The sequence below is a fragment of the Ursus maritimus genome, unplaced genomic scaffold, assembly GCF_017311325.1.
Source record: "Ursus maritimus isolate PB19 unplaced genomic scaffold, ASM1731132v1 scaffold_7, whole genome shotgun sequence".
Classification (NCBI taxonomy): domain Eukaryota; kingdom Metazoa; phylum Chordata; class Mammalia; order Carnivora; family Ursidae; genus Ursus; species Ursus maritimus.
The window spans coordinates 71,641,411-71,662,803 of NW_024426885.1; the positions used below are offsets into that span (position 1 = coordinate 71,641,411).

At 45.2% G+C, this 21,393-nt stretch overlaps 1 protein-coding gene across 1 annotated transcript in view; it reads right to left on the reverse strand.

The window, feature by feature from the left end:
• Positions 1 to 16,404: 16,404 nt before the first annotated feature.
• LYST (lysosomal trafficking regulator) overlaps positions 16,405 to 21,393 on the reverse strand; it is a 187,660-nt gene continuing 182,671 nt past the window's right edge. Inside the window, exons 51-53 of the mRNA XM_040624366.1 lie at positions 19,867 to 20,023; positions 19,379 to 19,450; positions 16,405 to 18,472 (exon numbers count right to left, since the gene is read on the reverse strand). Coding sequence (XP_040480300.1) covers positions 18,334 to 18,472; positions 19,379 to 19,450; positions 19,867 to 20,023 — 368 coding nt within the window. The 3' untranslated portion in view covers positions 16,405 to 18,333. The remainder of the gene's footprint in view (positions 18,473 to 19,378; positions 19,451 to 19,866; positions 20,024 to 21,393) is intronic.

Sequence of the window (21,393 nt, forward strand, 5' to 3'; positions counted from 1 at the left end):
AGAAGCCAGCAGAACCCTGCCGTGGGGCACATTTCACAGCTAACAGAGGTCCAAGGAGGAGGCAGGGCAGGAAGAACGGGAGAGAAGTCAAGAGTGGCTGGGGCCCTGGGCCAATGTGTGGGCGTCTTAGGTGAGTTGCCATGGTTACTGGGAAGCAAGGCCAGGGCCCAGCCCTCCAGTCTCAGGCCACCAGAGCTTGGCGGTAGGTAGAGGGTGACCAGGTTTGGGGGAAAAAACCCCAAAAACTCACCCTTGGATAGATATACTCTCCCTGAAGGCTAATCAACTGTAATCCTGACATCCACGTGCTGGGTCAGATGGTGCGGCCGCATTGGATCAAATTCATGGCGTTAGGGGGACAAAGGAATCATAAACAAGAGACAGAGCTGCAACGGCTTGAACACAGAAAGAATGAGTCATCCAAGGGAGCGTCGTGGTGGCGGGCTTGCTGTGGCCTCCCAAACACTGGTGGCCTGAACAGCCTCGGGGACTGCTGGGCAGGCGGGTCCTAAGGGACTTCAACGCCAGAAAACCTGCATTAGAAAGAGGGTGCATTACCTCCTCACCAGCCAGGTCCCACACTCTCTCTCTGCCTGTCCTGCTCCTTCCTTCCCTTCCATCCACTAAACCAGGTCAGGCTGCCCTCTCTGTCCAGGCCCCAACTGGCCACCCTGGGCCACCCAGGCACCAGCATCTCCCTTCCCCTCCACCGCTGGTCAGACAGCAGTGCCCACTGCCGTGAGGGCCTGGGCATCTGGGGCCGACCACTGCCCTGCCTCTCCTGCCTTGTTCCTCTGACCTGCCCCACACAGCAGGCACAGAGGGCCAACCAGCGCCTGCTAAACCTGCCTCTGTTTCACGACTGCCCTGGGTCCCCATTCACCCCAGAACAGACTGTGCCATTCGTCACCCCAACTCTGAGCCTTTGCACGTGCCGGTCCCCCTGCCTGGAAAGCCCTTGCTCACGTGCGTGTGTTGGAAAATCTTGCTCAGCTTTCCGGGGCCGCAGCTGTCAGGCCCTTCCTGCACCCCACTGCTCTCAGGAAGAACGACTGTTCCTGTTATCACCACTCCCACAGCACTTAGAACGCGGCTGTGGCAGCGTTAATCCAGGGGCAGGCGAGCTGCTTTCACGCTCATGTCCCCCCTAGACAATGAGCACGCTGAAGTCCTTATGCATCTTTAAACCGTCAGTGCCTGAACTACCTGGTCACATGTTCATTATGTGAATGTCTTAGAAATAAGTGGCTTACGTACGATCTTTTAGGAACGTATCTACCACTTTCAGCAACACGCGTGCTCTGGAAAAGTCCTTCCGTAGTGTCCAACAATGATGATGGCTTACGGCAGTAACTCAGAGGAAAACCAGAGAACGGCGGACAACCCTGGGAAGGCTGCTCACGGCGTGGATCAGAACTCTGCGATGACAGGTCCCGTGACAAAGAAAATTTCTCTTTCGTAAAAACATGCCTGGGTCCCGGCTAACCATCAATTTAGTTCCCACACTATCGACTACAGCAAATTCTAGCAGAAGGAGATGGTCTGGAGAGAAACTAAGGAGCTGGGAGGAATCTGACCCATCAGGGGCCACAGCGAACTTGGGGTGTGAGGGCTGGAACCCCTGGAGCAGGATGCACAGGGCCTCTGTCCAGCCTGTCTGTAACAGATCTGAGATTGAGGAGACCCAGCACAGCAGACAGAGCCAGCACAGAAAGATCGGCGGGAAAGAGCCCCCAAGCCTCCAATTCTCCAAGATCAACCAAGTGGGGGCGCACAGCGCTGAAACACCAGACTCCGACTGGAAGGGCAGGGAGGTAAAGCTACTCCAGACAGGCCCAGGGTAACAGGGTCGTGGGTCCAGAGCGGGGTCTACCCAGGTACCCAGACGGTCCAGGTGAGCAGAAGGCTCTGGGGACCTCATCCCTGCTAGACACAACTCAACTGAAGAAGAGGGTACGTGATGCTGACCAAGGCCAATTTACGAACCTATACCTCGCCTTGCTCCAGAAAAATTCGGTGGCTGATTTCACGGCCAGTTTCCCTGTGTTGTTTTCCTTAAGGTTCAATGCTGTCGGATTCGCCACTCAGTTTCTACCATCGTCCCCTCTAGGCCACACCCCAGAGCCACCACTGCCCTTAAGAGTTTGGGAGCCTGACTGTGTCTTTACACCCTCGTGACACCTGCTTCCCGCTCTATATACCATCAAACATACACTCGTACACTTAAATAATCTGTCTCCTTAGCCAGGATGCAGCCTTCCCTGGTGCATGTGGTCCCACGGGGGTCGGGGGTAAATAAGCATCTATAGACCGCTGGAGCCCCATTGGAAAACAGAATTTTCCCCAAATTAACAGAAACTAAAACCAAACAGGGATTATTCATGCTGGTTTGGCATACCATAGGCTTTGGGCTCTAGATTTCACCAAGGAAAGGTCCTGCTGAACATGTCGAAGGGGGCTCAGAATATACCACCCCCAAATATGCCACTTTGGCATAAGGACTATTTTGAGCCAAATGCAAGTAAGAAACAGCAGACGCAGGAGGAACCCTCTGGGTCTTGCCCTCTCTGCCAAGAGGTTTATTCTTTCCGTCTCCCCTACCAGGAGGAAGAAAACCACCATTAACACTGGAGAGAGAAAGCAGGCATCAAGATGGGTCTGCACAAACAAACGTTGCTAAAATAACTCTGATCTTCCATGAATTTTCCCCCTGTATTCACCTTCCCACAATTTACTGCCCCTAAAATCTCATATTCCTTTTTCTTTGTCTTGTCAGTTTCCCACAATTGATTTCCCTTTGTTAAGATGGTCTATAAGCTCTCAAGCCTAACTGCTTCTTCAGGATTTCTCTTCTTTCCTGTGAAGACATGTGCACATATAATAAACTTTTCCTCCCATTAATTTGGCCCTTTTCTCCTGTCAATATCTTCTGTTGTCAGTTTAATTCACAGGTTCCAGTCACTAAACCTAAGAGGGTGGAGGAAAAGCCTTTTTCCTTCCTTACAGTTTCCACCAAGGGCATGCACAGCAGGTACTCCAGGGCAACAGGAGGACTCCCCAGATCAGGCTAGAAAAACCCTTCAGGGGAGGATACCAGTTCTTGGGTGTGCCTGGACCCTCATACAGATCAGGAGGGATGGGAAAGTAGAGGCCACTGTGATAGTGGGTCTTACAGATAAAAAGGAGGTCATCAGGCAGCAGAGATTCAGTCTGGGGGGACCATGGTCCTGGGCTGCCAGAACTTCCCAATAACAGTGGGTATTGGGGTGGGGGAGAAAATGTTTTTTTCGAAGGTGTATTAGTGATTTGATTCTGGGTTCTGTTGCTTGACTTAGAAAGCAGACCTTGCTGTATGGGGAGTGTGCGGTGGGGCAGTCAGCAAATGCAGGCTGCCCCAGCCTATATGCTGCTAGATCTCTGCTCCCCCGCCCCCCAACATCCCAGGGTGCCAATATGAAGCACACCCACCCACTGTCTGCCATCCCTGCCTCTGCCTCCCCAACAGTGTTCAGAACCTGAGCCACAGAGCTGGCCGGACCACCACTGACAATAACCTGCTCCCAACAGACTGCCTGCAGCAACCTTCATGCATCGCTCTGCTTTCTAACTCCCTGTCAGCGTTGCCTTGCTCTTTCCTTTCTGTTTCAAATTCCATTTCTCCTACTTGGACTTTAATACTTGCACCGTGTTTTTGGTGAAGATCTCTCAATTCTACACATTTGTGGGATAAAACACCAGAAGTAAATACAGTAGATTTGGGTGGTGGGTCTATGGGAGCACGTACCTTTTTCATATTAACACTTTTTGCTGTTAGAATAAGAAGTTTCCCTTTTCCTATTGCTATCTCCCTGGCCGTCTTCCTTTGGTGGTGACCCTGAGCAGGGGGTGAAGAGAAGCTCCCAGAGTTGCAAATTAGACATGAATGCAAGGAGGAAGCACAGGCACTAATGAGAAATGCAGACAGGCATACGTGGTGCAGGTTAGTGGACCTCGGGCTGCTGCTCCGTGTGCATTCGATTGTCGAGGGGGGGGGGCAGAGGGATGCTTCAAGCATTTCTTCTATCTCTTCTTCCTCAGCCTCACAGCACACATCCCACTATAGAGCGCCAACCCAGCCACCCAGGGTGAAATGGTTTGAAAAATCGGAGAGAGGAAGGAATCCGCGCTTTTGTGAAAGGAGCGCATGCGCAGTCCCTGGGAGAGGGTCTCCACACACCTCACCGTGTCTCACCTTCCGCGTGTCTCAGTTGCTCCCCCTTTGCACTTGTATACCTTTTCCTTGGTTAGTTAAAAAAAAGTCACCACTACCCACCAAGCAAGCCTGCCAGAACACTCCCGGACACTTGTTTTTTGTTTGTTTTTTGCTAAAGAGCTTTGCATGCATGGTGTGAGGATTAAATGCGACCACCCATGTGACTCGTGGACTTGAAGCCTGGTCCTCCCTCCCTCCACCCCATTGCCAGCTAACCTGGGCTCCCAGGTCTGGCCCTCTGAGCTTGGGCCACTGGTGCCTTGCTTGCAGATACCCTGCTACCTCAGGGCTTCAGTGGCCAGTGGCTTCTCCACAGCCTCATATATGTCCTCACTCCTCCTAGGACACCAGAGCCCATTCCACAAGCACCATATCTTCAACCCAGCCGCCTACACCTTCCATTTTGTCTGCTGGGTTCCACTAGGAAAACTGATTGCACACCACCTGCCATTTGACCGAACAAAAAAGCTCCTTGATAATTAAAGTGATTTGGAACGCTCCTGCTAGCTTACTGAATTGATTCCCTCTTAAATACCTATTGTTTTCTCTGTGGTGATTTTTTTCTTTCAGCAGTAATTCTTGCCTCTACTTTCTTCTCTAAATGGAAATTTCCTTTGCATTTTTTTCACTTCTGCTAATTTATTTAAGATATTTGGTTTATTCTTCATAGGGTTATAAAGAACTAGTTGAAATCTTACAGCCGTGTTATGCTAATTTCTATACTGTATTTGGCCCCCCTGTTTTTCTTTGCTGACACTCACTTAGCGTCTCTGATTTTCAGTGAAAATACCCTTGCTGGCTACTGTTGAAAGGATATTTTTGTAGTAGTTTTGGTGTATTAAAGAAGTTAAGTTTCATTTTCTGGTTTAAGAAAACTGAATGAATACTCTCTCTACCTGTATAATAAGTCTCTATGCCCGACCACCTCTACCATATTTATTTACCAATAAAAAGGGGAAATCTGTGGGATTACAGAATATCATATGCTCATAAAGGTAAGATCTTAAAGACCTTGTTCCAAAATGCCATGAAGAAAAAGGGCAATTTACTGACACGCACTGCATTATTAGGCATTCTCCCCTTTTCGAGTAGAACAAAAATGAGTCAAGGTAAGAACAATGAGATAGTGAGACGTGGCTATAAATAAGCGAGAATGATTTATCTGGCAGACTTCTGTCTTTTCTCAGCCATTTGGCTGTCTTCCTCAGTAAACGGTAGTTGTGGTGGTGGTGGTGGTGGTAGGGGGGAGAGGTGGCGTGATACCCAACCCCTCCTACAGCCCAAGCCCAACGCCCTGAGACAGCTACAGGGCACTTGCTTCCCCAGGGACCAGGGGGACGACAGTTCCCACCTGATGTTCCACCATTTCAAAGAATGTGCTGAGATATGGCAGACTCTGGAGACTGTCACTTTACCTTTAAAAACCGTAAAATGAATATGGGAAAAGCTTTTTCCTGGTTTCTCCACTGTCTACTTGCATGAGAAATGTCAAAGACAATTGCCTAGCCAATCATGGGACTCCTGGGAATGACCCTTTTGTTGTGCTATTTCTCAGCTAGCCAGACATCTTCCACAGGTTCCCTTTGGGCAATTTTATTTTAAGGAGGAACAAACAGGAAGGCCATTGTCCTAAATAGTTATTTCAGCTTAATAACCCCACGGGGAGCAGACTCATTCATTACCAGCAAAGCATCACAATAAACCCTGTATTTACATTAACACCTACTATTTATTAGGTGCTATATCCATCTTTTATCCAGACTGATAACTGAGCCAAGTCCACACTTCAAAAATAATTCATAGTTTACATCTTGTTTCTCGGGACTGAAAAAGGCTTTCCGTTTAACATCTCAGTTGTTCCCACAGTAGCTTCTTGCAGGGAACAGGGCCAGATCAGATGGCGGTGTGCCTCCCTTCCCCCGCAGCATGCAAAAATCAGGAAAAGGATTTCCCCAAAGAATCAAGAAGCCAGCCACAGAGCCCAGGTCTCTCTGCTGCTCTGAGGCATTTACCGCTGAATTTGTCCGTCCCACGGTGGGAAGGAAGCCTCACAGTGAGGACTCACGAGCAGATGACAGGACTGGCACATTTTAATGGGCAACACTGCACAGTCCAGGAGGCCTTCTGCTCTGACTGAAAGGGCAGGCCCTGTGCCAGCCTTTTAGAACCCTAGCAGGTAACAGAAAGAGACGAGGACCGGCCGTGCTAGGGAGCTGGGAAGAGGGTGGGAGACCCGGCGTTGAGGGTCCACCTTATCACTTGATCAAACTTTAACATTTTTGGATTTCCTAACACCCTAGCCCAAAATACACGAAAATAAGCAAATCCTCCCAAATTAAGAAGTCTTCTCCAGCCACATCTCTGCCCCCCTCACCCTCCCGTTATTATTTCTAAGGCAATTAAGAGATTAAACCAAGGCTCCCCCCAATGCCGTTGGGTGCGCGCGCTGCGAGTGCAGACAGTTTCAGCACCAGGCTCGGGGACAGACGCCATAAGGCAGGGGAAAACGGAACCCTCGCCTCGGCGTCTACTGTCACCACCAGAGCTGCTCTGAGGCAGGTGTCCCGGGGTATTGAGAAATCCCGTGGGCTTCCTCAGGCACTGGCCGAAAACATTTTCACAAATAAAACGACCAACTAGCCACTCCAGACCTTCCACTGCGGTCCTCTTCAACGGGGGATGTCCCTGCCCGGAGACTGGCAAGCGTTCGTGACCTACATATGGAAAAGGGGGCCCCCGGGAGCCTCCCCCCCACCCTCAAGCCCCAGAGATCGGGAGACGCCGGCCACCCGGAGACCCCCTAAGCGTTCGGAGCGGTCTGTTCAAACCTGCGCTCGGGTTTGCCAAGGGCACAGCCTAGGGTCGTGGGTTCGAGGGGCGCGCTCACCTGCCAGCGCCCCGCCGACGCCCACCTGTGCGGCAGCGCGAAGGCCGTCTCGCTGCGGGCGGCCAGAGAACCACAGGTATTTGTTTCGCGAGCTTCCACTGACGGCGGCAGGACGACACACGCACCAAACCGTGTCTCCAGTTGCAGAGACTTTCCCGCCCGAGTTGCCCTTTGGCTTCTGGCTCGCCCCGGACTCGCGAGCTAGGGCCGTGCCATCCGTTCCCCCACAGCCACACCGGGCCCGGCCGGCCGGCGGGGCGCCCACTTACCTGGAGCGGGGCGCGCGGGCCGAAGGCGCCGCTCACGCGCGGGCTTTGTCTCGGGCGCGGTGCTCGCTGGGGGCGGCCAGACCGCGCGGCATCGCTCCTCGGCCGGGCGCGGGGCTGGGCTGGCGGGCGGGCTCCGGCTCAGCGCCCAGGCTCCCGCGCGCCTCAGCGCTCACGGGCTCGCGGTGGAGAGGCGCGCCCCGCCCCGCCCACCGCCACCTGGGTCTCCGGACCGCGTCAGCAGCCCCGCCCGGGCAGGGGAAAGACGACGTGAGGCTGGGGGCGGGGGTGCCGGAGGAGGGGTGGCGAGCCCGTGCCCCGCGCGCTACAGAAGTCACCCAGACCCAAAGTACTTCGTCTGCTCACCGCCTCGGTGCGGGGCTCCCGGAGCGTGTGCGGCCCCGGCGGCATGCGGAGCACTGGACCCCCCGACCCCCCGACCCCCGCCGCCCTCCTTCCACGTTGGTCGCGCCCACTCCGCGGCAGGGTCTCGCCCGGCGCCCGGGAGGGGCCGGGAAATCCCGCCCGCTGCCGCCGACGTCACTGATGCGTCACTGGGGCTCCCGCGCCAGGGCTCCGCGCACTCCCCGCGCCCCCCGCCTCGCGCCCAGCCCCACGCCCCGCTCGCCCCCCGGCCGGCCGCGCGCCCCCGCGGGGCCCGGCACTCCGTCCAGAGCGCGCACGCCGCCCAGGGGCTGGGGGCGGGGCGGTGGCCGTGGCGGGTGGCGGTGCGGTCGCGGGGCCGCGGTCCTCGCGGGATTCCGGCACCTGAGCCTCCCGCGTCCTCATCCGTGCCTGGGGCTTAGTTCCGGGGACCAGCCAGGCGGGGTGCGGCCAGTTTCCATCCATCCCCAAAGAATACATAATACGTCCCCAGCCCCACAAAGGAGGGCAGCGAGTGGAGAGATGCTTAATACCTGTGAAAATTCACAAGGCATTGTCTCACTCTCCGGGCGAAGGGTAGCGCTGACGTCGCCGAGCGACGGGCAAGGAAGGCACCGCCGAGCCGGCCCACCCCTTGGGGCGCGCGGGCGCGCAGCGAGCTGCCCCCAGCCCGGCAGGCGGCCAGGAAGGCGGGAACGAATTCCCAGCGTGCGTGGAGAGCAGGAGCCCTTTCCGCGCGGAAATCCTTGGCCACTCCTCATTCCTTTTGAACTGTAAGCGTTTTGCTGTAGAGATATTTTAAATCTCTTAATTATTACAGCCCTCTACCTTCAGGGAAAAACAGCGCAATTGCCGTCCATGTTCCGACTGCTGGTAAGATAATCCAGAACCTCTGGTATGGAAGCAACATTACAAGCGGTGTTAGCAAGATTGGCAGGAAAAGGAGGCCGACGTGAACTCCTTCATAGAAACAATGTAAAATCATGGCTGACAATTAGGAAATACATCTTGAAGATCTACAGTCACCGGTCTCATCCACCATCGGCAGCCACTCCTTGATGTAAATGACGCAAGGATCACTTGTTTTTTAGATCTTTGATCCCCATGGACTTGACATTTGCCCCAGACAAATGTGCAGCTTTGCTGACTCCGGGGTGTCTGACAGAATGCAAATGCAGACTTCAGAAGTGCCCACCCGGGGCCAGCAAACATCTCATGTAGATTTTTTTCACAGCTTGCAAGCGCCCATTTAAGGCACAGAATTAAACTATGGTAAAATGACTAAGGCTGTAAATATACCTACAGCACTGACCTTTTTTAAAAAGTGAGAAAGATACATGGGTACTGCATTTAAAATTCAACAAATCCAAAACTGGACTCATGATTTCTACCCCCAAATTTATTTCTTCTGTATTTCTTTTTTTTTTTTTAAGATTATTTATTTATCTGAGAGAGCAGAGTGGGAGAGAGAGCATGAGCAGGGGGGAGGGGCAGAAGGAGGGGGAGAAGTAGACTCCCCGCTGAGCAGGGAGCCCCAGGCGGCTGGATCCCAGGACCCTGGGATCATGACCTGAGCCAAAGTCAGACACTTAACCAACTGAGCCACCCAGGCCCCCCGTTTTCTCCTGTATTTCTTGCCTCAACAGCACGTCCTCCCCCCCCCCCACCCCCTTGGTTGACTAAGGCAAAAATCCTGAGGCAATGAGAAGATCCATTTATTTTGAAGCGTCTTTCCCTGAGATCACAGTGTGCTGCCTGTTTTTCACTCTCTGAAAACCACTGTTTCTTGTATTACCTCCAGTGTCCAGTTGTTTAGGAGGGCAGGGTGAGTCTGAGCCCGTTCTTCCCAAAGTGCATGGAAGCAGAAGTTCTTGGCCTGTTGTTTGAGTTCATTTTCACATCTCTTCACTTTCTCCTTATGTGACTACCTCCACTTCCTGCTCTCCTACACCATTGGCTGCCTTCTACCCTGGGCCAAATCTAGTAAGTTTCTTTTTTCTTCAAGATTTGGCTAAATCATTACTATCTTTGGGGAACCTGACCTGACTGCTCCCCACTCCCCATTTTGTCACTCTGATAAGTAGAAGCCTCTGTTAGAAAATTCACTTCATTATATCACAATCCTTCCTTCCTTTCTAAATATCTTTCCACCATCCTACACTTTGGATTATCTTCTTTGAGAGCTGGTCTTATAAATCTTTGTGTCTGGTATATTGTGGAAGCTGAAAAATGTTAAATGAGACCCCATGTTCAATGGGACATCAAGAAAAAACCTGTGTTTAATAATTTGCTTAATTTTAATACTTCTAAGGATTTGGCAAAGGTAATTTGGTGTAGGCAGAGACAATTTAGGAGGAAAATTACAAAAGCCTTAGCTTTTGAACATTATTCCTGAATAAAACGTTTGTAAGGATCAGCTGATAGGGTGATAACTAAAAACTGCAATGTATTGTCTGATATGGAGAAAATATAAGGATTACTGGATTGAAATACTGCTTGCTTCTGGCATAATTCATCCCCGAGTGATAGCCAAGGTTTTGGTCTTAAATAAGGGTCTACGTGAACTTTTTTTTTTTTTTTGGTGGATCTATAAGGAGCTATTGTAATCCCTGAATGTCCGTGTATATACAGCTCTGTCATTCTTATCATATTTTAATATTTAAGAATTATCCTGAGATAAACAGAAGAACTGTGATCTACTAAAACCGTGGACAGCCAAGGAAGTAGGGACTCTTTGGGGGAAGTCAAATAAGTTAATTCCAAGGCAAGGAGCTTCTTAGCAAAGAAGAAACTTGAGGAAAGTATGAAAGTGAAGTTAAACTAAGCGTGGGCTTCATATTCTGAGGAAGACGTCATCTAAAGAGAAGGAAAGGCAACCCAGGACTTGGTAGTTTGAGTTGGGAAGTTTTCTTAAAAACAAGCAAAGAAACAAACAAATGTGGCATACCGTCTGTCCATAGGTCCACTCACCCATCCCCTTGGTGGTCCATCTACCCCCCACCTCCCGATCCATCCATCCATCCATCCATCCATCCGTCATCCATCCATCCATTCATCCGTTCATCAGTCCATCCTTCTTTTCCAGTAGGCACCTACTCTGCCTCATTTCAATGATACTGTCAATTGCTCAAAACGTTTAAAAATTCCTCATGGAATTTACCTGCAGAATCACAATTTTCTTACTACCTTGTAATTGTACTTTGTTTTCAACTAAAACAGTTATCAAATATTTTATTTATCAGATTCAGCTCTGAATGACTTTTAGTTGTTATCAAAACTTATATATGTTTATAGGAGAAATATTTCCCAACATTGAGTATATGCCAAATAATCAACTGTAATAACTGAAAGAAATCTAAAATGCAGGGAACATGGTAGGAAGTAAAGCAATGGGGAAGAGGGTGGCTCATGTAGTGGGCACCAGTGTCCAGCACATGTATGTATGAGGCTGGCTTTGCAAGTGATGCTTGCTCTGAGGGCCAAAGAACATGTTTGTGTATAAATGTGCACACGGTAGAAAGGGCTGCGGAATACACCTCTTCTTTCCCATCTCACTACAGGCTGTGAGACATCAGACCTCACAACTGTATTCTCCAGACCATTCTAGGAAATAAAATAGATGCCTAATTCTTATGTAACTAGGAGCACACATGAATAGGTATTACTTTTATTTATAATAAAATACTATTATGTAGAATATTATCTAGAAAGTACATAATGAAATGAGTTAATTAACTGTAATTAGGTCATATCAATAAGTATGAAAATTATAGCTTGATTCTTCTTAAAATCTCAGAAAAGATAGTTTTTATTCTTGATGCTTGAACCTGGATTCCAAGGATTTTTAAAGCTCTAGAATTCTAACAAAATTAAAATCTGGGAATGAAAAAATGGCTAATTCTTTTTTTTTAAGATTTGTTTATTTATTTGAGAGAAAGAGAGAGAGTGAGCATGACTGGAGGGAGGGGCAGATTGAGAGAATCTCAAGAATACTCCCCAATAAGTCCAGAGCCCAATGCGGGGCTTGACCATGAGATCATGACCTGAGCTGAAATCACTAGTCTGACACTTAACCCACTGAGCCATCTAGACACCCTGAGAATAGCTTATTGTTATCAGCCCTCAGACGTTTTGGTAAGACAAGTTTAAATCACTTTGGAAATGAGCCAAACTTTGCCACAAAATCTTTTCTAAACTCATCTCTCATTAACTTTGTTCATGGGAGGAGAAACAAGCTCAGCTCTTGAGTGAGAATATTACAGCCCAGCTTCAAATAATTATCTAGGCCTTTTGACCTCAAAGGACACATAACCTTGTTTAATTTCTCTCAAATAGCTGAGTTGCAATCCAGTGTCCCCAAAGTGGCAGGATATATTTTTCTGCTCAAGTCATATCACACACAATAAAATTAGTGGCATCTCTTTCTCAACTCATTGGCTGTTTAAGTGTATACATTTTACATTAGCAAATATAGCTGCTTTTTTAATTGTGGATTTTACATTGGACATAACCTGGGGGAAATATCAGATAAATACTGTAATGTGATACTCAGTGTGATACTCCAAAATACCAGTTTGTGCTGAACCTAAAACCTCTTTTGTTTGCCTTTAACCTCAATCTTGATTTATTTCAAATGACTATCTACTCTGTTCAACCCAACTATTAATGCTTTTCAGTTGGTTTTCTTAGTTAAAGGTTTTAAGCCTATAAAATTTTAAAGTGCTTTGGCTTCATACTATATGGAGTGTCATCCTGAGAAGGGGAGGATATTGAAAAATAATACAGTTGTTCAAGAATTAGGACAGATTGGGAACAAATACGGACATATTGACCCCAATTTGGGACAAGCTGGGAATAAATGACGATAATCAGTAAAGTAAGGGTAACGTGAATAATTCAAGAAGTCCACAATAGTTTCAATCTCCAAATGTTAGGCAATTGAGTTTCTTTCCTCCCTACTCATTTTTCTAAACATTGACCTTATAGCTCTTTAATTTTTGATGCTTTAGTTATAGTGTGTCTTGGTGTGGATCTCTTTGGATTTATCTTTTTTGGAACTCTCTGGGCTTTCTGGGTTTGGAAGTCTGGTCCTTACCCAGGTTAGAGAAGTTTTCAGCCATTATTTCTTCAAACAAGTCTTCTGCCCCCCTCTCTCTCTTCTTCTGGGACCTCTATAATGGGAATGTTGGTCTGTTTGATGTTGTCCTATGTGCCACTGAACCTATCTTTACTTGTTTTTTTCCTGCTCTCATTGGGTGAGTTCCACTGCCCTATCTTTGATTTCACTGATCCTTTCTTGTTCTTCATCTGGTCTGCTGGCGAACGCCTTTATTGCGTTTTTCAGTTCAGTTATTGTATTCTTTGGCCTGTGATTTCTGTTTGGTACTTTCTTATATTTTCGTTCTTTTTGTTAAAATTCTCACTTTATTCATGCCTTGTTCTCCTGACCACGGTGAGCTTCTTTACAACCATTATTTTGAACTCCTTTTTTTTAAATAATTTTTTTTGTTATATTAGTCACCATACAGTACATCCCCAGTATTTTGAACTTTTTATCAGGTAAACCACTCATCTGTTTCATTAAGGTATTTTTCTGAGATTTTATCTTGTTCTTTCATTTGGAACATATTCCTGTTTCTTCATTTTCCTTGACTTTCTGTATTGGTTTCTATGCATTAAATAAAACAGCCCCCTCTCTCAGTCTTGAAGGAGTGGCCTCCTGGAGGAGATGAACATTATTGTTCAACACTGCCCTAGCTTCTGGTTGTCTCTTTGAACCTTTGTGATTATCCAAGTGACTTACTTGTTTTTAGAGGCCTCCAGTAGTTGAGGGCGTGCCAAGACCACTCTGTGTACCTAAGGGAGGATATCAGTCAGCACCTAGATTCAGGCTCATTGGAAGCCATACCTTCAGGCAGCAGCTTTTAAGGTATACAAATATACTTCTTTAATGGGAAGACTGGAAGATGGGCATTTCTGTCTGCTCCCTCTGCACTGAGCCCTTGGGTGTTAGCCAGTTAAGAACTGTTTCTTTGTTGCTAATGTCCCATCGAACCCATGAGCACAAGCCCCACTGGCACCCAGAGCCAGCCTATTAAAGGATCTGGGCAGCAGCCACAAAAACTGGGATGCCAGGTATATACATAAGCTCCTTTCTTGGAGACACAGGCACCCTGGGACAGGGCAGAGGGAGAATATGAAGATGGTGTCTGGTGTTCTCCCTGATCTTTGGAGAGGATTGCAGTCGACCCCCTAGATGTGTTTAAATAGAAGCCTTCCCCCCTCACACCCCCCTAACACCCCCTGCCACAGCTATGAAGATAAGCTAATAGACCTTTTTCAGGGAAAGACTGGGGTTTACGCCTGCTGCCTCTGTGCTGTGCCTTGAGTGGGTAGCTGGGTAAAAACTATTTCTCCATTTGTTACAGTGCTGTGAGAGCACTGAACAGAAGCCCCACTGGCCACCAGAGCCCGGTGATCAGGTTGTCCCCTAGGTGGCAGCTGCAAAAACTGGGGCCCCAGACATGTTGCACAAGCTCCTTTCTGAGAGATACCTGGAGCAAGACAGAGGGAAGGTACAAAGATGGTACTTGCCAGCCTCCACAGTCTTTGAGAAGTTTTTCAGTGGCCTCTAGGTGTATGTTATATTAAATGCCTGCCCCTCAGGCTGAATATTTTATGATAAACAACAGGCCTCTTTCACAGAAAGACTGGTTGCGTTTCTGTCAGTTATCTCTACACTGTGCCCCAGGGGTTTAGCCATGGTGAGTCCACAAGACCCCTTTAAGATCTGTTTCTTAGTTTGCTATAATCTTGCGGTCTTGTGTATGAAAGCCCATTGTCTTTTAAAGCTAGATGTTTTGGGGTCTCCTCTCTCAGGAGCATGTCTTAAAAGGTAGGTGTCAGGTGTGGGGTTCAAACCCTTTGCTTCTCAAGGAGAAGGTCAGGGTTGTGAATTCTCTGCTATTTGTGGGTTGCCACACTAAGAGTGTGGTTTATGGTGACATTGTGTCTCTGTCTCTCCTACACATTTTGGTGGTTGTGGGGTGGTTGTCCCCCCCCCCCCAAAGATATAAGAGTTGCTCAGCTAGTTTTTGGATTTCTTTCACAGGGAATTTTCCTGTATGTAGCCATAGATTCAATGTAACTGTGGGAGGAGGTGAGCTCAGGATCCTCCTATGTTGCCACCCTGAACAGGAACACCCTGGAGTTCTTTCTTTGATTAAAAACATTAACAAGTCATCCAAAATAATGAGAAGCAGATCACCAGGTATGAGCTCTGAAGGGCTAGAATTTCCTTACTCTTCTCTTACCCTACCCCATCACCTAGCCTGGGACTTGTGCATAGCTGGCATTCAGCGAATGTAGTTGAAAGGAAGAGGTGATCTGAGATTTGCAGGTAAGGGGGGGGGGACATTTGGGTTGGCAGGCTTACACTGCCAGATGCTACTCCTGAGTTCTTCTGCGAACACTCTAGAGAACCCTTAAAATACCTCAGACGCAAGGCAGAATAAAAGAATAATTCTGGGGTCTTGGGCTGCTGTTTGTTGAGTTCACACACCACTTTGCAATGCCTGTGGAGAAGCTGAGGAGTGTAGACGATGCTCGTTCCTTCACTGGGCCTTTGTTCATTGATGTTCCTGCCTCGGGCATTTGTAAATGCATCATCTGGAACACATCTGCTCCCATCTTTACCTGTCAAATTTCTGTTCATCCATTTGAACAAAAAATTCACTTTCTCAAGAGGCTTTCCCAGATCCTCTTGATCTGAATTGGATTCTTCCTGTTATATTCTCTCAGAGGACCCCATACTCCACCCTAACGGCACTTACCATATTTTGTAACTGCACCCATTGTCAGTTACTGTTAGCATGCTTCTCTTTCCAGCCTGTAACCTCCAGAAGTGCAGGAAACAACTGTGTCCTCAGCACCTAGAGCAGTGCCAGTACACAGTGCATTAGAGACCTGCTGTTGGGGGTGGGAGGGGCACATGTTTTTTTCTTTTAAAAGTGTGGTTTGCATGGTGCACTGGGTGTTATACGCAACTAATGAATCATCGAACTTTACATCAGAAACCAGGGATGTACTGTATGGTGACTAACATAATATAATAAAAAAAACATTAAAATAAATAAATAAATAAATAAAATAAAATAAAATCTAAAAAAAAAAGTGTGGTTTGACCTTGACACTTCTGTCTAAACTCTATTTAAGGGTATTAAATAAAGCACTGAAATAAAGGGTATTAAAATAAAGGGCTGAAATAAAATTTTTCATAAAAAATACAATTAAGGGCCCTGGGTGGCTCTGTTGGTTAAGCATCTGCTGGCTCTGGTCATGATCCTGGAGTCGGGATCGAGTCCCGCATCAGGTGCCCTCCTCGGTGGGGAGTCTGCTTCTCCCTCTGCCCCCCTCCCCCCCAGCCCCCTTCAAATAAATAAATAAATAAATAAATATTTTAAAAATATAATTAAGAAATGAAAGGTTTTTTTTCTTAGTGACATCAATGTACGGGGGAGCTAAAGAGAGAATGTTTCTGGGTTACAAAGCAAAAGAGCCACCAATCTGAGCTCTGGTCATAAATATTTAAATTGTATAAAGAACAGGTCTTTAAATCTATTTTTATGAAATTTATTCCCAGTCTGAAGTGGCAGTGTATACAAAGATAACAGAGCTTGTGATATTTTACAGAAATGTTTACTACAACATGCATTATGAAGTGTTTCAAACATATACATATTAAGTTTCATGCTGAATAAATAATCCCCCAAATTAATTTTTATTTTTACATAAAAATATAATATTGCACTCTTAACAAGACCAGTTATTTTGCATATTTTCTCTTTAAATAAATGATGGAATTCAGCCTTAAAAAAAAACAAAGAAGACTGAGTAGTAACCCTATTCTAATAGGGGACTAATTCCAAGTTCTTGGTAGAAAAAATGAAAGCCAGACAGTAGCTGCAATTTTTTTTTTTTTTTTTTTTTTAACAAAGCAAATCACTTCAACGTGAATAGGAGTAATCTCATCTCTGCACCTATCTGGACCTCAGAGTTCCAAGCTGGTCTGTGCAAACCATGATCTAAATGTGGCCCAGGAAGCGTTCTTATGGGCATATGCTGTTCCACTGACAAGCACACATGGCCACTTGCTTCCAATGGCCCGCATCTCGATGGCAGAGACGTTGGAATTGTGTTTTGTACAGTTTTTAAGCAGAATGTTTTAGAAAGTCTGGAAGTTACAAAAGTAGTTCTGTAAACACCATATGAATTGAATTTCCATAACAAACACGCAAGTTATTCTTAGGCAGGAATACATATTTTTACCCCATGGTAACATCCTACTGAGCTTATTTTACAGTGTTTTCGAAGCCAATAAAGCAGCACCCCAAGTAAAAATAGAGCCGTAATGGTAGAGACAGACTATGGTAGAGATTTTCAGGAATTCTGTCTTTATGGTGTGCAAATTTTCTGTGGCGTATACTTAGATTTTTCTGTTGTTCCTAGAATTCTCAGGTAGTATAGATTAGTAGAAACAGAGCGGACATGGTTTCCTATAGGAATTATTCTGCATCCTGTTGGAAACAAAGTAAGCTGTCTCCTTTCTTTTGTTATTCTGTTTTGTGGAAGAAAACACACCCTGCATATTAGATTAAATGCCTTATGTAGAATGGACTCTTAATATCTGTGCCATCTTTCTGCATAGTGGAGGCTTTCTATTGCCAATTGTTAAGTATTCAGTGCTCTGTAAATGGCAGATATTAAAATAATTATCATTGTGTTTAAGTCTTAGTGATTCAAATAAGTAAGGATATTCAATATCTAGTGTTATGGATTTTAAGCAGGATTTTTATGAAAAAACAGAATGTATCTGAAATCAAATGTATGTTTGTGGCTGTCAAAAAATTCTGGTTCCTCTTTGAGTTAAGAAGGCAACTGGAAAAAAACTGCCTAACATTGAGATCCATTAGTAGTTTGTTTTTAGTATTCAGATATTCCCTAAAATGTTTGGTGCAGAGGCACCTACCGAATAATTTACTTCTCAAAGAAAGCACTTTGTAAGTTCTAACTTCTTATCCTTTTCTTTACTTGTGTGTGTGTGTGTGTGTGTGTAGGGTGAATTATCTTGGCATAAAACTTTTTAAATATAATTTTAGAGTATTTTCTATAAACAATTAGCTAGCCAATTTAAATTCTACTGGTCCTTTTGGAATAATAGAAAAAAGAAGAGACCCTAGTCCTTTCTTTAGAATACTCATGTGGGTAAAACTTTAAGAATACAATTTTAATTCATCATGTAAGACTTACACCTTGTTGGTTAGAACATACCCACACAATCCTCTAGATTATCACTAAATTAGAACAGAACTGTCCTCTCAGGACCTTGTGAGGCCACAGAATGTTGTGCAGATGAAGAGGGCTGATCATTATTTGGATGATTCGTTTGGTCATCCTTTTCTTCAAGTTCAACCTCCTAAATCTGGTGAGGTCAACCAATCTAGTTTGGAGCTAAAGTGCTTTGGAGAAGTGGGGTTCTCTCTCATTCATCCAGCTGCATAGCTGCTAAGGAAGGAATAGAACATTGGCTGTTTCAAGCGCTGCTGGTCCTTCCGACACCAGGCGATCACGGTCCCGTCACTATTCGCCGTGTACAGATGGTGGCCGTCACAGGAAAATGTAAGGCTGGCAAAAGAAATCCGTGTGTACATTACCTCTTAAAATTGCGTCAGCATATTGGTGATCATATAGAAATTAGTGTAAAGAAGCTAAGATCTGTTCACTGGAGCAGAGAGACCAACGAAATGACTGCTTACAACTCATTGGTTTCTGGGGTAATTCTATAGTTTAATTGCTCTGCTGGCAATTTCATGAAGCTCGTTCTAACGAGGTGATACAGAATAAAATCAGATCAAAGAGATCAGTACATTCCATTCCTTCTTTGTGCATTTTCTTCTACCACCTTGTTTATTCTCTTATTACTTAAACAACAAATACTTGAGCATAGGAAAGTTTAGATAATATAACGGTGCTACATTTTCTCTTTATAGAAATAAATGATGATTATAGGGAGATATTTAATTTCCCTGAAAAAGGAAAAGGTAAAAATGTAACATTAATAAATAATTAATTTGAGTTTGTTAAAATTTAAACTTAGTGCATTGAAAATAAATTTAATAGAGCATAATTTGAATCACTTACTTCCCATTGATTTTTAAAGTCAAATTTGTCGGTAGAACAAAGGGTAACTGGTTGTTGATCAATCTTATCGAGCATACCCCTGAAGCTATCAATCACCGTTACGGTATTTTTAATAAGGAAGGAAAAAATATGGTTTCTACAATTCAAAAGCTTCCCCCTGGGCTATCTCCCAGGATACCTTCTATTAGACCTGAACTCCTGACTCAGCATTAAGCTCCACAAAGACATGGACTGTGTCTCCTTGCAAAAGGTCCTGGTCAACCTGGTATTTGATAAATGGTCAGCTGCTTAGGACTCTCATCGCTTAGTTCACTGGTCTGTGTGCTTTAATCTCTCTCTAACAAAAATAGAGTTACAAAGTATATTATGAAGAATCTGGGGGTGGTTTACCTTACAATCGGCTTATTTGATTTAGGAAATGTGATTTCCCGCACAGGCTTTAGGTCCCATGTACTCCATAACCTAGAGAGGAAAAAAGTCATCACCTAATTAAGCAAACCAAAATTTCCTTCACCAAAAAAACCCCTATGTATTTGTTTATTTGTTAAACATCATCTGGAAGGAAACACAATAAACAATTAACAGTAGCTACTTCTGGGAAGTTTGCAGGGGGTGGATGTGGAAGTAAGAAAACTTGGTAAATTTTCACATTGTTAATCTTTTATACAATTAATAGACAATATACAATTTCAAAGCTACACGAAAGCTAAGTTTATTACTTACAAATAAAACAGGAATCAGTGAAGAATCTATATCTGAAGGTGATTTTAAATCTCCAGATATTAAGTATGAACGTGCCTAGATATTTAAAGCTAATTTTTGCAACTGCTGTGTCCTTATGAACAAGAGCAAGCAAAGAGAATCAAAACTCTTCTTACCTTACAATTCCATTCTCTAATCCCCCGGCAATCACATTGATAGATACTCCCTCAGGCTGGTTAGAGAAGGCAACGGAACAGATGATCTCCCTGCAGTGCACATGTCCAACAAGGTCCCCGTTCACTGTCCAGAGTCTGAGGTCGCTGCCTCCACCAGCTAAAACACCAAAATCGTCCCATAGGTCACCAGAGTGTGGGTACATCAGAGCCCACCACCCTGGGTCCCAGAGGGGCATCCCCACGCACCGAGCTTGTTTGTTTTAGTGATAAAATTTATAGGCAGCTCATGACTGAAGCTGTATAAATAAAATTACTACATAATAAGTCACAAAGAGCTCTGCATATTTACCTAGAGACAATGACCATAGAAAAATAAAAATAAAAAGATTAATTTAGAAATAGAGAGCAACAAGGTAAATTAATCATGTATTTTTGTGTAATCATATTTTAGCAAACGAACTGCCAAGGCTGAATTTGAAAGTACCTAAAAAGTTAAACAATCTTCAAAAACAGAAGAAAATATTCTGTGAAACCAACTGTAAGAAGGGAGTTACGTGACTTTTCAAGAAAAAAAAGTTATAATAAAACTTAGCGGAGTTAAAAGCTACTTCTTAAAGAAAAAAAAAAGCTATCTAATTCCTCAGAATGTCTAACATTGAATCTTGTAACTCACTGACTTATTAGACTAATTTTTTCTTTTCAAAGACCATGAGTAACTAAACTTTTTGGAGTTTTCCAGGTGCTGGAAGAGGCAGTAATTGCTGAGTGAAACAAAGGGACATAAAAAAGACATAAAAGGACACAGAGTGTATGATTCCACTTAGATAAAAGATCCAGAATAGGCAAATTCATAGAGATCGGAAGTAGAATAGTGGTTCCCGGAAGCTTTGGGGCAAGGAGGAATAGAGTTATGCTTAGGGAGTGTCTGCTTGGGATGATGAAAACATTTTTGAAATAGTGGTTCCACCACATTGTGGGTGTGGTGATGCCACTGAACCATATGCTTTAAAATGGTTCAGATAGCGACTGTAACGCTAAACATATTACTACATACGTAGAGAAAAGAAGGTTAACAAATGCCCAGTGTTTTACTTAAGACTTCCCACTGATTAGGAGAGATAACCTAAATAAAACATCAAGATGTAGGAGTTCAATATACTAAAGAAATACAATTATAGACGATAAACTCCTCTTTTCCATGGGTAGACATTTCACTCTCTCTTGAATTTAATACTTGATAAAAGATTTTAAAAATATATAAAGCAACCAGATGTGTGCTAGTAAGGTTAGAAGGCTTATCAAAGACATTGATGTAGGGTTAATCATTACCTGTAATTGACAGCTATTGCAAGCTCAGTCCTTCAAAACCAAAAATCTAAATGTGGGCCTTGACTCCCTGAAATATGGTACAGAAGTCAATAGGCAAAGAAGCACCCTAGCAGATTACCCACACCTCGGGCTACCACAAAACCAAGTAACTACTCTCTGCCTAAGATTGTAAATATCAAAATGGAGGCCTTCACTCAA